The following is a 16138-nucleotide window of genomic DNA, read 5'->3' on the forward strand; positions in this document are numbered from 1 at the left end:
CCACATTCACCTTTAAATCTTTAAATCTCAAAAAAATAAAAAAAAAAAAAAACAGAATTAAGAACTGAAAGTTGGAGCCAGGTGGCAGTGGCCCATGCCTTTAATCCCAGCTCTTGGAAGACAGAGCCAGGTGGATCTCTGTGAGTTCAAGGCCAACCTGCTCTACAGAGCGAGATCCAGGACAGGCACCAAAACTACACAGAGAAACCCTGTCTCAAAAAACAAACAAACAAACAAACAAAACCAAAACAACAACAACAACAACAAAAACCCTGAAAGTTGGGTTGGCAAGATGGCTCAGCAAATAAAGCCTGAGAACCTGAGTTCTATTCTGGAGACTCATAAAATGGAAGGAGAAAACCAACTCCTAAAACTAAAAGTAAAAATACTTTTTACTAAATCTGTTTGTTCAGTGTGTGTGTGTGTGTATGTGTGTGTGTGTGTGTGTGTGAGAGAGAGAGAGAGAGAGAGAGAGAGAGAGAGAGAGAGAGAGAGAGAGAGAGACTGTGTATGTGTACTAGGACATGCATGTAGAGGTCTGAAGATAACTTCCAAGAGTCAATTCTTGCCCTTCTACCATCTGGATCCCAGGAATGGAACTCAGGTGATCAGTCTTTTTAAAACCCAGGCTAGTGAGTAGGTAAAGGTGCTTGGGGTCAAGCCTAATGGCCTGAGTTCAATCTCCAGGACCCACAGAGTGGAAGGAAAAGACTGACTTCTACAAGTTGTTCTCTGACCTCCACAAACATTCCTTAGCATGCATACATACGGTGTCCAGCTTGGGATTTTTGCTTATTGACTGCCATTATGTTCTGTAACCCTCTCAGACACCAGGTACCTTGTAAGTACCTCATCTGCTGAGTCCATTTCTTACCACTTCTCCATAGAGAGTTGCAGATGCTGGCACATGTCCTGTGAAGAGCCTAAAGCATTGGGGAGAGAAGAGCTCGTCCCTGTACAGACGGTTTAACCAGACTGCCGTTAGTGCTTTTCAGATGCTGTGACATACACAGATAGGAACCAGCAGTGTCCAAGTTCAGGTATGGGAGGCACTTCATTGACATCTGTGTTTCCAGGAACCCTGAATGCACAGTGTCTCCTTAGAGAATATACCATCTATCTTCATTTGTCCCTCCCTGAAGTCCTGGAACTTTACTCCAAGTCTCATATTCCTCTCAGGATTTCTAATTCTAGAGGTTGAAGTCACCTCCGTGGACTCACTGGATGGGGAACCACTGGTCTCTTAGATGAGGTGATGAAATGGGGCCCAGAGATGGCACTACCTGGACAAAGTATGCTTGTACACTCCTTCAACAGTCTAGGTGTGGGGGCAAGAATGTGAGCAGTATGAATGTGCACATTGCAAAATCACCCACACTTATATACACACAGGTGGCTGTGTGTGCACTCACATGCTCAGCATAATCAGTAATGGGTCTGTGCTGTTTGCACACACAGGTACACTCCCTAAGAGGCCTATGGACTCCTGGATCCACATCTCACTAGCTAGCTTATACCCTCCCTCCCCAGTTCTCCCAGTCTTTCTTGTGTGACTGAGATAAGCCACCTTGCTTCCAGCCGGCAGTTGGGGCTCCCCAAGCTCCAGGGTCCTCACTTGTGTTCACTTCCCTGCCTCACTGTCTCTTGGGCAGCTACCTCAAAGTTGGAGCCTCAGGAGGCCCAGAAAGGGCTAGGAGAAAGGCCTAAGCTGATACTAACTTCTTTGGGTTCAGGTTGAAGGACACAAATCAGCCCCAGAACAGCAAGAGAGCTACTATGGGTCCCCTGAACAAGCCTGGGCCAAATCTAAGAACAAAGCCTTCAGCAACTAGTGATTTTCCACTCCCCCTTTTCTTCAAAAAGTCCCTAAAAACAGGCTTTTTAATGTTCCCATTTTGCCTTGCAAGAAACTCTTTCCCAGAAGAGAATACAAAACTAACTGGACTTTGGCACATCAACTCAGCAGGTGGTAAATCCTGCAGGTTTCCCAACTTGCCCAGTAGGGGAGAGAGGACCAGGCCACTACACCTTATTGGAGACTTCCCTCTTCAGGGAGAGCCTGAAAATCTGACCTGAAAATGATGCTGGTTTTGCCCTCATCTGGAGATAGCTCCCAGAGCTGCATTGCTGGCTCCACACAAGCCTACAGGATATATGGCTAGGGAAGTGAGCCTGGCAAGTGCTCCTAAACGCCTCCTTCCCAGGGGCTGAATGTTCTTCAGGGGGCCCCAGGCAAAGTCCACACCCTTTACCCAACAATGAGCCTCCATCTGTCCCTGACCACACCTCCTCCAATCAACAATGCAGCCTCAATGATCCTGGTCCTGGTATTCTCAGAGTTTACTCCATCTGCCCCTACTTCTTGGGTCTCTAGGGCTTTAGCTCATGTCCAATCCCTTTACTCTGAAGCTCTTCTTACTGTGAATTTCTAGCAGCTCTCTAGCCCCTCAGTCTGAACTCTGTCCCCTGTAGCCAGCAGTCTGAGGGCTCTTCTTCAGATAGGAGATCCTTCTTAGAGAAATGACACTCAGTGATAGACGTGGACAAGAGGAATAACCATCTAGAAGCAAAAGCCAATGTACACACGCTTGACAGACCTCACCTATCCAGATGCTAGATTGACACTCAGATGTGACACCCATACTACTCTAAGCTTATGGCCTCTTGACTGCCATGCCTGAAAACATGTCATCAAGGATACCATGCTCAGGAAATTGGGTGGTAGTTTGGGGAAGACTTTCACTAAGGACTTAGGAATCTCTTCCTTGGACTCAGAACCAAAGGGGTGCTGGGAGCTTAAGGTAGGAAGCCAGGTTCATCAGCATGTCATTTACTCATCTATGCATAAACATATCCATGTACCCAATCAGTTGTTTATGCTCAATCTCGCATGCATTCACTCCCAGACCTACAGAAGCCTTGCTAGGTACAGACAGATTAGCCACCAGAGACGCAATAAGAAGAAAATTGCACACTTGCAATTTTGCTTGAGTCAAAAGAGCTTGGAGTTAGGTAATTCCTTCTTGAGGAATACCTTCCTTAAGAGCTGAAGTAGCCTAGAGATTTCTAAGCTGGGAAGAAGTGGGGTAGTAGGAAGCCGGGCATGGAAGGATAAGGCTAGGAATGAGGGAGGTAGTCTGGACTCCAGCTGGAGCTGAAGAAAGACTTAACTGAAATTCAGCTGGCACCTAGCTCAGAGCCATGAGACACTCACTGGCAGCCTTCCCCTTATTCCCTCCTGTCCCTCAATGATAGCATTCCACTTCCAGGCTAGGAAGAGCTGTGTCATGTTCTCAACTCACCAGTACTTGCCCATCCATATCCCTGGCTAGAGGTCTGAGAAGAGTAAAGCCTAGAGAAGAGCAAAAGGAGAAGGGAGATGAGAGGAGAGGGAAAGATGTTAGGGGGCATGAGGGACAGCAGGGTAAGGTGCAGCTCAGGCAGGCAGCTGGGTCTTCTTAGCTCCTCATGGTAGGGAGGTACCCAGGAGAATGGATAGGAACTCCCAGCTGCCCACATTGATCAGAGAAGCCACACCTGCCTGAACTTTGAGAGGAGATGAGGGGTGTTGTTCAGCCTCAGCACTGAGATGTGGCACCCTAAAACATGGTGCCCTGAACCCTACCAGCCAAGGCACAATGATCCCAGGGACCTCTATATCCTACAACACAGAAGATAAAAAGCCTTCCTCTAATGGAAGCTCCAAATCCTGGGGCTGGGTGGAGAAAGGACAACTGAGCTGATCCTAACCTTAGCAGATTCATCCCAAACACTTTGAGGACCCCATGGAAGACTCAGGACATGCATATCCATGGGAACCCTAACTATAAAGTACCCCAAGCTAAGACCCTGTTCCCAAAGAAACCTAAAGGGAAGTCCCAATAGATGACAGACTATAGGGATAGAGAAGAATCCCACAGCCATGACGTGACATGAAGCCACCTGAATGGTTAGGTTATCTGGGCCCAGAGGTCATTGTAGCAGCCTGGCTTGTTAGAGTGAGCAGTTTGTTGAGGCTAGAAGGGTGCTTGTGCCCCACAGTGAGGTTTTCCAGGACAAGAGTCCTAGAAGGCCTAATGGTTCTCTCTAGGTAGCAGCAGGAGAAGCAGTGTGGCATAGTCACCTATACACGTAGGCAGGACTAGTCAGGGCACACCCCTGCAATGCAGCACGTCCTAACCTTTTCTCTCTTTCCTTAGGATCCTTCAGCTTCAAATGCTGCATGGTATTACAGCTCAAGCAACCATCCAGGGACAGTTCCCAAAATAAGACTTTATACCGTCAGTGACTCCCAGAAGATTCTAGAGAATCCCCTCAGCCACATGAGTTTTGCTCTACGGCCTGCTGCCAGGCCATCTCCCCCCACTGCCTCTACCTCACTGACACAACCCTCACACCATTCTGTTCTGGTCTTAGAGGCTCCCAATTCCTTACTTATGGGACTCAGCTGGGTTGGTCACTATTACTGCCTGGATCCCCTTCACCGAGCACCTCTGGAGGACCTAGGGGATGTCATTTTTGTTCCCATACTATGACCTCCTCCCATACTTTTCCCAGTTTTCTTCATCAACCCCAAGTTCCCTCTCTGGCTTTCGAGGCGTCACTGCCCCCAGCACAGCAGTACGGGCCCGAGAGCTGTGTGACGACAGCCCTGCTGTAGCCTCTCCTCTCCGTGTGTCCGGGCAAACGCCTCACCTCCCTGAAGCCCAGAAGAAGCTCTGATTGCTCTCCCCACAGCCTCTTTGGTCTTACATTCTGTCTTGCAACCAAAGCAGTGGTCTGAGAGGCCAGTCATGACTGAGGCCCACCCACTACACAGCTCAGCAAGGACCAAAGTCCTCTGAAGCTTGCAGGTAAGTTGGTTGTCTTCCCGAGCACTGTCTTGGCCTCTTCCCAGTTTCTTTTCAGTCTCTCTTCCGCCTTTCCACAAGTTCCCACTAGCCTTTCCTTCTAGTCTCCTTTCAATCTCTCCACCAACTCCCCTGGCATCCCTTCAGACTCCTGCCCCTGCTTTCCCTGCTCTCCTTTAGTCCCTAACTGCTCCACTTCTCTCTTTTCTCTCTTCCTGCAGGACAGCTTCCTCCTATATGCTCCTGAAGCTGCCTAGACCCACCGAGTGCTGCCTGTGTCCTGACATGGACCCTTGTAGCATAGCACCTACCCAGCCTTGAGTCCCAACATTGTGGCCATAGGTTAGGGACTCCCAAATGTGAGTGTGTGGACAGAGGAGGGAGCACCTCACCCACTGAGGATGGACTCTGGCCTTCCACCACAGACAATCAGACCTTCCCAGTCTACCACCCCTGTGCTGTAGACAGGCACCCTGGCCTTGACATCCCTGCCCTTGGCCTTCCTCAGTCCCCTACTGCAATAATCACACTACCTGTGTTCTAGGGTCCATGTCTTACTCCCCAGCTGGGTCAACACCAGCTGGAAGAATTGTGACCTCCTAACCACAAGGTTGGGCTGGGAGTTACAAACAATCAGAAGAAAACATGAATCCCATCAGTATAAGGTCTTCCCATTCTCTCCTGGAAGGTAGTTCTGTACAACTTGAGGATAAAGTAGTGTGGACAGTCCTGAACACTTTTTAAAATACATAGTATTTAACCAGTGAGAGCCATGTCCTTGTCTGGGAGCTGTGGAGGAGTTAGCTGTACTACCCAAATTCACACATGTATCAGCTATGAGCCTATGTTGGGGACAGAGCTGTGTGTGTGTGGTCTGTGATGGGGCATCTGAGGCTGGTTATACAGAGAGGGAATCTGGGAGGCTTCTGAAGAACAAGTCAAAGTCATCAGGGATCTGAATAAATCCAGAGTTCACAGCTGAGGGAAGAGTTATAAGGCAAGAGCTAGGTGTGGAAGTCCCTACTACCAAGAAGTTGGTTCTTAAAGCCAGGCAGGGTAGAGCTGAACCTGCAGATTGTTTCTCTCAGCTTCTCTCTCTTCCTGCTTCTGTAGTGGACCTCCAGGGCTGACAGTGGGTGCCTGGTTGGGTCTGATTAGAGTAAATGTGCACCAAGAGCTTGTACTGGTGAAGATGTGGTGCAGCTGCCTATGGTTGGGATTAAAAGAGATGGAACTTGGGGACAGAGGCTTTGGTCCTTAGAGGAGAGGGTCTTGTGGATTGGTGGAGTCTGAAAGGTGAGGAGGTGTCTGCTCCCTGGAATGCAGCTATATTTGAGGAACCTCCTTGGTAAAAGACCACAGTACCAGGTTCTTGACTGAATATGCCGGTGACTTGCAGTACAGTGCAGGGAGTTGGCCAGCAAGGGCCAATGCCTGCAGGTTTAAGCAGAGAAGGATGTTGGAGGACAAAGCAGGGTCTGGTGGGGGTGCTTGGAAGGATCAGCAAGAGCCACACTCAGCCACCAGGAGGCCTTGGGGACCTGGGAAGGGTCATCTCCATAAGTTCTAGAAGTCAGGAGTGAGGTAAAATTCAATGACAGGGAACACCTGGGCCCACTAGACTACTTAAGATAGAGATGTCCTTCTGCAGAGCTGCCTGTCCACTGGTGATCCTCTTGATTAACACTAGTGGCCAGTCCTTCTGGGGGCAAGTTCAAGTCCCCTAGAGACCCTCAGAGCTGTAGCCCTTAGGGATCAGGCTACCCCTTAGTTAGTCAGTGTGCTGACCCAATACGAAGCATGGCAGATAAACCTGGCTGCTGCTGACTTGAAACGCTAAGCTCCAAGTCTGTACTCCAGAGGAACAGAGTGGTTCCTAGATAACACCGAAGGCACACACCCACTCAACATTGGGATGCTGCAGCCCATGGAGAAGCAAGTGAGCTGGATGTAAGGGCTTCCTTGGAATCTCCTGGACCTTCCTGAACACTCTGTATGAAGAAGTCAGTACTGTCTAGTCACAGCAACAGACAGCACAGACCTTACTGAAAAACCCAATCAGACAGCGTAAGTAAGGAGAAGCAAGTGCCAGATCCACAGGCTAAACAGATGGGGGAAGGAGGCAGAGGAAGAGGAGGAGGAGGAGGAGGAGGAGGAGGAGGAGGAGGAGGAGGAGGAGAAGAAGAAGAAGAAGAAGAAGAAGAAGAAGAAGAAGAAGAAGAAGAAGAAGAAGAAGAAGCAAGCCGCCTTCATTAATTAGGCGCCCTGAGTCTGAGCTCTCCAAATGTTCTCTCCATAGCTCACCCTCCCTTTGCCCTGCTAAAGAGGCACGCTCCATCACAGGTCACTGGAGGGCCTCTTCTATTCCAGATCCCCAATGGAAACTGGCAGGCTAGGGATCTCTACATCTGTTCTTGCTCTCCTCACACAGGGGTCTAGTGAATTCCATAGGGACCACATCCTCACCACCTCCAGAAAGATAATGAAGATTTGATCTTCTTAAAATTTTTAAGAGGTCTGACCTTCCTCTCACCTTGCCAGGAACTCCTTCAATCCCACTTCCTAGATTCACTGAGCCAGGTGAGAGAGGAGAACCATCCTCCTCTTCAGACAGGGGGTCATGAATTTCCCTGGATTTAATCAAAAGCTAGTTATTTAGTTATTTATTTTTACTACTCTGGACTGAGACTTCATGCCAGTGTCACTTACAAGTAAGTTCTCTCAGTGCAACACCAAGCCCCAAAGTACCCAGTAGGGCAGCATCTAGAGAAGGATTGGGGCAGAACAGGGCCATGAGCCAGCAACTGTGGGGTCAACGCTTACCCTGTAGGACTGAAGCGTGATTCCTCCAGTTAGCTGGTGTGCTTCTCCAACCAACACCAGCATCAACTCTCCCTGGATGCGCCTCTTCCCCCAGAAAGGGATAAATTCGAGGGCAAAGGCAGGTGGTACAGACTCTAGGGGCTATCTAAGACTCAGTCATGAGATACCATGATCCATAAAACCCCGGGCCACTTACCGATTTTTGCCAAGCTTGCCACGAGAATCCAAAGCGCGATGATGTATGGATCCTGGACGTGGTGCCATTTGAAGGTAATCACCTGGAAGGTCTCATCTGCGCTCGGTTCTTCCTCAGCAGCCCTCGCCCCTCGCAGGCTAGTCAGTGCCAGCACCAACAGCGGCTTCCAGCCTGGTCCCAGAGCCCAGTGCCACATCGCGGCTGCTCAGCTCTGGGAGCCAACGCGCATACCGTGGTGAGTCCTGCTGCGTTCTCTGCGGCAGCCCTCTGCGCGATCCGGGCACTGGCAAGAGTCAGGTCCCCCGGCCCGGCCGGGTGGCCTTTAATCCCGCTGCCCCCTCCCGCGCCAGGGCGGGGCTTTCCCGCCCCCGCTGCGCACACGTGAACCAAACAGTTCAGCGTTAGAGACACTCCCGCCAGCCCTGCTCACACCCACCGAGTTGGTTGAGCCCCTGCCTGGAAGTCAGGGCTCTCCCGGTGCTGCGGACTCCTGAGCTAGCAACCAGGACCTGTGGATTTCGATGTCCTCGAGGTCGCTCGCCTCGCCCCCAAGGTCGAGCGGCACCCAGCCCCCTGACAGCTGCTTTTCTCCCCGGCGGAGCTCAGCGCGAGCCCAGACAGATCGCTGCCAACTCTACCTGATAAATGGGACCTGCTTCTCCTACATTGGCTCCTCAGCAGCCGGATGGTTTCGCTGTTCGCTGCATCCTGTTATATACACACAGCAAAGCCCCTCTTCATTGAGAACCTGAAGTCTGTGGGTATCACGGAACCTTGTCATCTAAGTAAACTTGAAGCAGTATAGAAAGACAGAGAAAATGAAGTGGACATGGGACAGGAAAGGGGCTTCTCATTCCAGAGTATCCTCAAGCCTCGCGAAGTGAAAGTCAAGAATTCCATCACAATTAAAAATTGCTGTGAACTTTGCATATAAACAGAGACAATATTCCTTTTATATTTTTTTTATGGTAAAATGGCAGTGAACCATGTTTAATGTCTAACTATATATGACTTTAATCCCTTTCCCAGATATAAGCCTGCAGTTTTCTGGAAATCTCACAAATAAGATTGTAGACTTTGTTTATAGAAAAAAAGAAGAAGAAATTGTCATGGTCAGTGTGGTTCTGCATGGCTGTGATATCAGCATTGGGAAGTGAAGGAGGAGTCCAAAGCAAGCCTTGGCTGTGTAACAAATTTGAGGCCAGTTTGGGAAACACAAGACCCTGACTCTCGAAGAGACACAACAAAAAGCCGTGTTTTAACCCCTTGCACAATCCTAATCACCTGTAACCCTACTCAGTGCACCTTAGAGCCCACCCACAATCTCATTTAGGAAAACAAATTCTTAGCAACCCTTAAAATATAACTTCAGAAGTCACCACCAAAATTATATACATGGTTACTGTAAAAACACTCTAAGAGTGACTCCTGAGAACCCCATACCCATACACTTATATTGTCCTTTAGAGAAATGCTGTCCGTTTCCCTGAATTCCTTTTTCTGTTAACCCCTATGCCTAAATCTGTTACAATCTTTTAATAAACTAAAGCTTTGTTTCACACAGACTTTCTCTAAAATTCTTTCTGTCTCAATCAAGAAGCCCAACTTCACCTGAGTGGAGTTCTCAGGCTACAAGGTGCTGTGCCTCCGGCCCTGTCGCCAACCACCTTACGCTCTGTAACACAATGCAGTGCTTATCAGCACCTAAGTCCTGTGTATTGTGGCCTGGGAGTCTGCTCTCCATGACAGCAGTCCTTACCTGTGGCCTGTGACCACAGAGCACACTCCCGTTGTCCCCGCCTGTCCTTTATGTCCATGGGTGTTAGAATCCCTCCTTACTCAGGGTTGCAATCTAGGTGCTCACTTGTGTATCTTAGCTCCCTGTGAGAGCTGACTTTCCAAACCCCTTCTCCCCTCCCAAGCCTGCCCTTCAACCATAGACCCTGGCAGCTCCTTTTCCAACCACACCCACCCTTGGAAGCCCTTGGCTAGACACCCTTTAGGACCTTCAGACATATTTTAGACTTCCTGTTGGGGTCCCCAACCCAGAGGACAGGTCCAGTTCTCCCTGGACTCAGTCCACCCTCAGATCATAGTCCCTTGCTGATGCCCCCCTACTTGCCCAGGTAGGCAACACCCTTCTCTGAGGCTCCAGACATCCCTCCTCATGTTCACTACCTGGACTCCCTGTGGTCTTGCTCTAGTATCTAGTGTTTTTTTGTTTGTTTGTTTTTGTTTTTGTTTTTCGAGACAGGGTTTCTCTGTGTAGCTTTGCACCTTTCCTGGAACTCACTTGGTAACCCAGGCTGGCCTGGAACTCACAGAGATCCGCCTGCCTCTGCCTCCCGAGTGCTGGGATTAAAGGCATGCGCCGCCACCACCGTCCGGCTGTATCTAGTGTTTTGGTACTGGGCTCCTGACTCCTTGCCAGCTTTGCTCCTCAGCTTAGCTCAGTCATTAGCTGCTGGACTGTCTATCCATGGACTGTCTGTCCTCAGCTGCTGGACTGTCTATCCATGGACTGTCTGTCCTCTCTCTGTCTGTCCTCAGCTGCTGGACTGTCTATCCATGGACTGTCTGTCCTCTCTGTAGAATGTCTACTTCATAAGTGAGGGGCTGCAGCAGTGGCAGGGCTGATCCCCAGGACTTGGAATAGTGTCTGGTCTACAGTAGCATGTATGAAATACTGAGTGGGAGTCTGACTAGACAGTGATTGGTGGTTGGACCCAGGACAGGCAGGGCTACCTTTTAGCATCTAAAGCACACAGATCAGGGCTTCTAGGAGGGAAGTACTGGGCTGAGTGGCTTTAGTTTTTGTCTCCCTGTTTTATACTGATGGGTGTTGGCTTACACGGAACAATGGTAGGGTTAAGTGGTAGGTGATGAGTGTTGGGTCAGAGGATGGGTGGTTGGACTGAGCCAATCACAGGGCCTGGTATAGAATGGGGCATCACAACTCTGTAATTGGCCACCAGGTTTGCTTACTTGGGTATCTTGTATGGTGAGTTTCTGGAATTGCTCCTGTGGTCAAACTGAACCTGCTGTTCCCAGTCACATTCTCAGCCTCCTTTTCCAGAGGAAAACTAGAAGAATGAAAACAGTCTTATTCCCAGTTTAGATGCTCCTGGATAAAGCCTAAGGTGGAGCATACTTTCCGGATGCTCTCCTTGTATTACACAGGAAAGTCAGATCCCATGACAATAGTGTGTCCATGATATCAAATGGTCCTCCAAGGATTTTATCTATTCCTGCCTAACCTGAGAGCCTGTAGCCAAGAGCCCACACAATTCAAACAGAAGCTGAACAGCATTACAATGCACATATGGGAACTCAAGATGAACATTGGTTCCATCCCTGACCATTAGTGTGAAGTACCACTTACACTACAAGCCATCTAAGAGAAGGAAAAGTGTGTCTAGTGGAGGCAGAGAAAGCAAGGAGGCCCTGCAATGTCACAGATAAGAGCAAGGCACCCTCATAACCCACTACCCACTGCTCATGTGAGAGCTTGGCTATGTGGCATGGCTTGTGGGCACTTGGGAACAAATGTACATATGCCTCGGGCTTGCTAGAAGGCTCCAGCAATGAGTGTTCCCACACTCTGTTGACTGAGAACGAGTTATGGACAACAGCCATGGCAAAAACTGTCATGATAGGTATGTGATGTTGCATCTCATCAGTGGACTAGGGCCAGGGTACAGGTAGCTCTCGTGGCCTGCTTTTCTTCTGCAAGACTGTGGTTTTAGAAAGCCTAAGCCACCCCACATTTGGTAAACCATATGAACAGTGACGCTTGTGGTGATTTGATAGCTGCTGACTACCTCCTCCTGAGCCCAGGCTGGCATGTGTAGCCTTCTTGAGGCCTAGACCTTCTGGAGCTCTTGGGCATTTTCCTGTACACACCTGGAGGGCCCATGACTAAACTGGAGCTCAAAGATATTGAGAAGCAGTCCAAGAAAACTAATAAACCCACAAGCCCCTGAGCTTCAAAATTAAGGAAATGAAAGTACACAACATCTTCGTTTGACATATTAACTTCTGATTATGAAGTTCATTTGCATGGTTTGTTAAAACTTGTGTATAACATGGCTAATGGTTGCAAATCTACTTGTTTGTTGACAATACATGAAAGACAAAATGTTAATTTTCAGCATAAAGTCAAGAGGTTTGAGAACCTTATACACACATTGCCTACAGATTACCACCTTGGGTGTAGAAGAAGCTTGGAGGAAGAAGGGTTCATTACAGAGCTGCCCTTGCCTCCCATCTTGCGATGTGTATTGAAGGTGTCCACGGGGTGCCAGGCACTTAGAGTTAGAAGAGGTCCACCTGGGAGCTCTTCCAGGAACCAAAACCCAAATCACCACTCAAGGCAGAGTTATTGTTACTTGTATTTATTTATTTTTTTGGTTGCTAACATACAATTGCAAATTGCATTTCTCAAAAACAAGTGAGCATCATGCTTTTGGGTCTGCCTATTGGTGCCTTTGACATTCCCTGCTCAAGCCTGGGCCTTTGCCCAGTCTGGAACTTGCAGGAGAGTCACTGAACACTTGACCTGTATTCTTCTCCAGCCTGTGTTAGATAGGCCTGGGATTGTTAGGTTGCTGTCACAGAGGTGTGTGCTGTGGCTCTGGATCCTTGGAAACCTTGGAGCTGATCAGGATAGGCTAACCCAGCAACAGAGCCACTACAGGGTAACGGGGTGTCTGTTGTGTTGCCAATTCCAGATGGCTCTCAGTGGGTGGGAGCTGAGGCTAGAGGCTGCTCTGTCTCTACTGCATTGCATTCCAAAATAAGGATTAGAGCCAGTAGGCTGCCAGGTCTCAGGACCAGGACTTGCACAGCTCCTAGCCCTGTGCTGCTCTTCCTGTCACCAATAATCTCCCAGTTGTCACCTGTCACCCACCTAATAATCTCCCAGTTGTCACCTGTCACCCACCTACGCCCATTCCATGAGGCTTCATGTTTCCTGAGATCATCTTCATGGGGTTTTCAGCTCTCTTCCTTGCTAGATCTGATTCCTACATTTAGTGCCCCAGTACGAGGGCCATCATGATGTACCCCTCTTTTTCGGCCGGGTCCCCACCTGTATGGTCCCCTATTGGGAGACAGCCCCACAGACCATGCACAAGCCCTGTGGTGCAGCCAAGACTCTGACAGCCTTATAGAAAAAGATCACATGGGCCTGGGACCCGTATTTCCCAACCTGACCTCAACTGGCAGGGTGCCCAACTGTCCCCAGGCTAACCACTATGGGAAAGAACAAGGCCTAAAACATTCTGTAGACTGAACTGTGACACAAAGTCACCAAACTGCATTCAGCAGATGAAAAACTCAACAAGCTGTGGCCAAGCTGGGCAGGCAGGCAGGACAGCTTGCAAACTGGAAAAAAAAAAATTCCTCTAACCTAACAGCTAGAAGACGAACTAGTGGCTCCGAGCAGCAGAGGAAGCATGAGAACAGGGGACACTGTAGGTACCTCCAGCACTCTACACACCCGCGTGTCTCAGTTGAACCTCCTGTTGTGAAAGCTGCACTTGGAGAATAAGGAAGGGAATATACCAAATTCCAAAGAACTCACAGGCAAAACGCCATCATGCAGGCACAACGTTCACCATATGGGGACCCAGTACACTATAGTGTGGTCATAGGTTCTATGGCCTGATGACTTCACCTTAGGCTTAGTTGGTATGGACACACTGTGATGTTTGCAGAAGCCAAATTTCCACCTTCAGCCATGTGGGTTGGCTCTCCTCTCTGCACTGCTGTGCTCTAGGTCTTGTTCACACAAAGCTTGGTGGTAATTGATGTCCCCCAAGTCACACACTTGGGTGATCATCCAGACATTCTCCTCTGACTCCCTTCTGGGTTCCAAGGACCCTCAGGATCTTTGGAGTGTGTCCAACCAGATTCAGGCCAATCTTGCATGCTGGGCTTGTGCATCTGCCTCATTACAGAAACTATGATCTTGATTTTTTTCTAATGTTTTCCCATAGGTGGGGGCGGGGGGGGGTGGATGTCATGAATCACACTGAAGACAAACAGCTCTTTTACCTGTGGGCTTGGCTGACATACCAGAACCATCTCGTGGTCTTCAAGGCCCCCACAAACACCCATAATCAAGTGTATCTGGTAGGAGCAGACTGAAAACAAGCAGCCCTGGTGTCTCAGGGGAGGGGTATCACAAAAATGTCCCACCTCTCTGCATTTCCTATTCCACTCTGTAAAATGAGGAGTCCTTGACGTCTTTATGGGGTTTACTATTGGATACCAGCCTGTGTGTGGTGTTGCCTGCTTAGCCTACTGTCTCGGTTGCTCTCAGACAGCCTACTGGTTTTAGAGGCTCAGCACTTGGTCACTATTACAAGCCAAGCCTCTCCACTCTGGATGGGTTCCGTTAATGGAGCACCCATTCAACCAATCTTAATTTTTTTTTTTTTTTTTTGGCTTTTTGAGACAGGGTTTCTCTGTGTAGCTTTGTGCCTTTCCTGGAGCTCACTTGGTAGCCCAGGCTGGCCTGGAACTCACAGAGATCCGCCTGGCTCTGCCTCCTGAGTGCTGGGATTAAAGGCGTGTGCCACCAATGCCCGGCCTTTAATTTAATTATTTTGTGCAATTCTAACCTTCCTGGAGAAAATCTGAGACCTTGGCTACTCTTTGGACTTCCATTTTGAATCAGAAAGGGAGGGCAGTCCCCAGGTACTTCTGAACAGTAGCCTCATATAAGAGTAAAGTGCCCTGGACCTGTCTAATCTCAGACCCCACCTGTTTTGGACAAGATCTGATTTTATCCACCAGCTTTAGTTGCTCCATGTGTCTGTGTTTCACATGCATGAGCAGCAACAAGTAAACCAAGAGGCCTTCTCTGCATTCGTATTGTACCCCTTGAAGATGCCTGACACCATAGTCATGACCCATAGCAGGCAGTGCCAAACCACCTCCTGTACTTCAGACCTCCTGGAGTGGGAATGACATGCAGCTCCCCTATCAGCCAAGGAAAAAGCTCCAGAGACGGGAACAACCCAGGGTGCTGGAAAATGGCCAATTCTCCTTGGGCCTGAAAAGTGCAGCTGTCCCAGTTGTCAAGGGCCCCTGCCTTGTCTAGAAATCAATGGTCTTAATCCTTGAAAAGCTGGATGACAATAGGCGCAAAAGAAGAAAGCTGCTGGACTTTGTCTATGTCTGATATGGTGTGTGCTGAAGGTTTAGGGTGGCACTGCCTTTGGAGCACTGTGCACATGAAGAGATCCCATCCTCTGGGTCCAGCAAGGACCCCTGGATGTTGGGATGAGCTCTACTCATAACAAGCAGACACAGTTTTGTTTGCAGAATTATTCTTGATATTCTTTCTTAAGAATGCTGGGGGATTTCCCTGATGAATGATACTTTTGTTCACAGGAACAAGTCCAGAGATCCCAGTAGCATGCTATAAAAATGGTCATGCACTTGTCACCAGTGGCATTCTTAAGTACAGCAGAGGCTAAAGTCTGTCAGCAGGCTTCCACATCACAGTGTGCTGCAAATCCACAGGGAACCAGGAGTCAGAATTAGCCCCCAGCTAGACAACTGCCCTTGGTACCAGGGAGACTTGTTGGGGTAATAAAGTTATCCTCTGGAAGGTAAGAAGTGGCCACCTCCAGAAGCAGGGTGGACCCCACTTTTCTATCAGAAGCTCAGGCAGGGGCTGACTGCAGTGGGTATGACAAGCTGCAGCCACTGTCACGCCACGTTTACCTCCTCTGTTTTGCTTTTGACAGCCGATCTGGATTGGTGGGAGGCACAACGGGTAAATGTTGGCCACCAAGCCCAGAGCAATCAGAGTAGGAAGAAATCTGTCCACACACCTGGCTTGGAGGGCCTCTTTGAATACTGGAAAAGAGATTAGGGACTTTTACTAACAGTCTCTGACCCAGATCTGCACTCCAAAGGCAGAGGACATCAGACAAAGGACCTCAGGGAAAACCCCAGGTCTTATGTTCCTGGCCACTACTGTCAAGGACTCTGTCCACATGGAAGAGAAAAGGCATCACCTAAACGGAAGGTAGTGCTGGACCCTGAAAGCAGGGCAGCATCAAGGTTGCTCAAGAGACGGTGGAAATTTTTCAGAGAGGAGGATCTGCAGTTGTGGAAGGATGGGGAATTCCTAGGCAGAGGCCAGAATACAACTCATTTGCACACATTAGCCTTTCAGATTGGAATGTCACTCATGCCAGACCCTGGTGGCACAGAATAGTTTCTGGGGAAGGACTCTGTGTCCGAGCACACA

The 16138-nt window shown here is 49.1% G+C and overlaps 1 protein-coding gene across 3 annotated transcripts in view; it reads right to left on the bottom strand.

The window, feature by feature from the left end:
• The window catches only part of Slc9a3 (solute carrier family 9 member A3), a 43216-nt gene extending 35043 nt beyond the window's left edge, over positions 1-8173 (bottom strand). For all 3 annotated transcript variants that reach the window (XM_028873641.2, XM_028873643.2, XM_028873642.2), the window contains exon 1: positions 7870-8173. In XM_028873641.2, the coding sequence (XP_028729474.1) occupies positions 7870-8065 (196 nt within the window). In that variant the 5' untranslated portion in view covers positions 8066-8173. The remainder of the gene's footprint in view (positions 1-7869) is intronic.
• Positions 8174-16138: the final 7965 nt, after the last annotated feature.

This window comes from Peromyscus leucopus, chromosome 19 (genome assembly GCF_004664715.2).
Source record: "Peromyscus leucopus breed LL Stock chromosome 19, UCI_PerLeu_2.1, whole genome shotgun sequence".
Lineage (NCBI taxonomy): Eukaryota > Metazoa > Chordata > Mammalia > Rodentia > Cricetidae > Peromyscus > Peromyscus leucopus.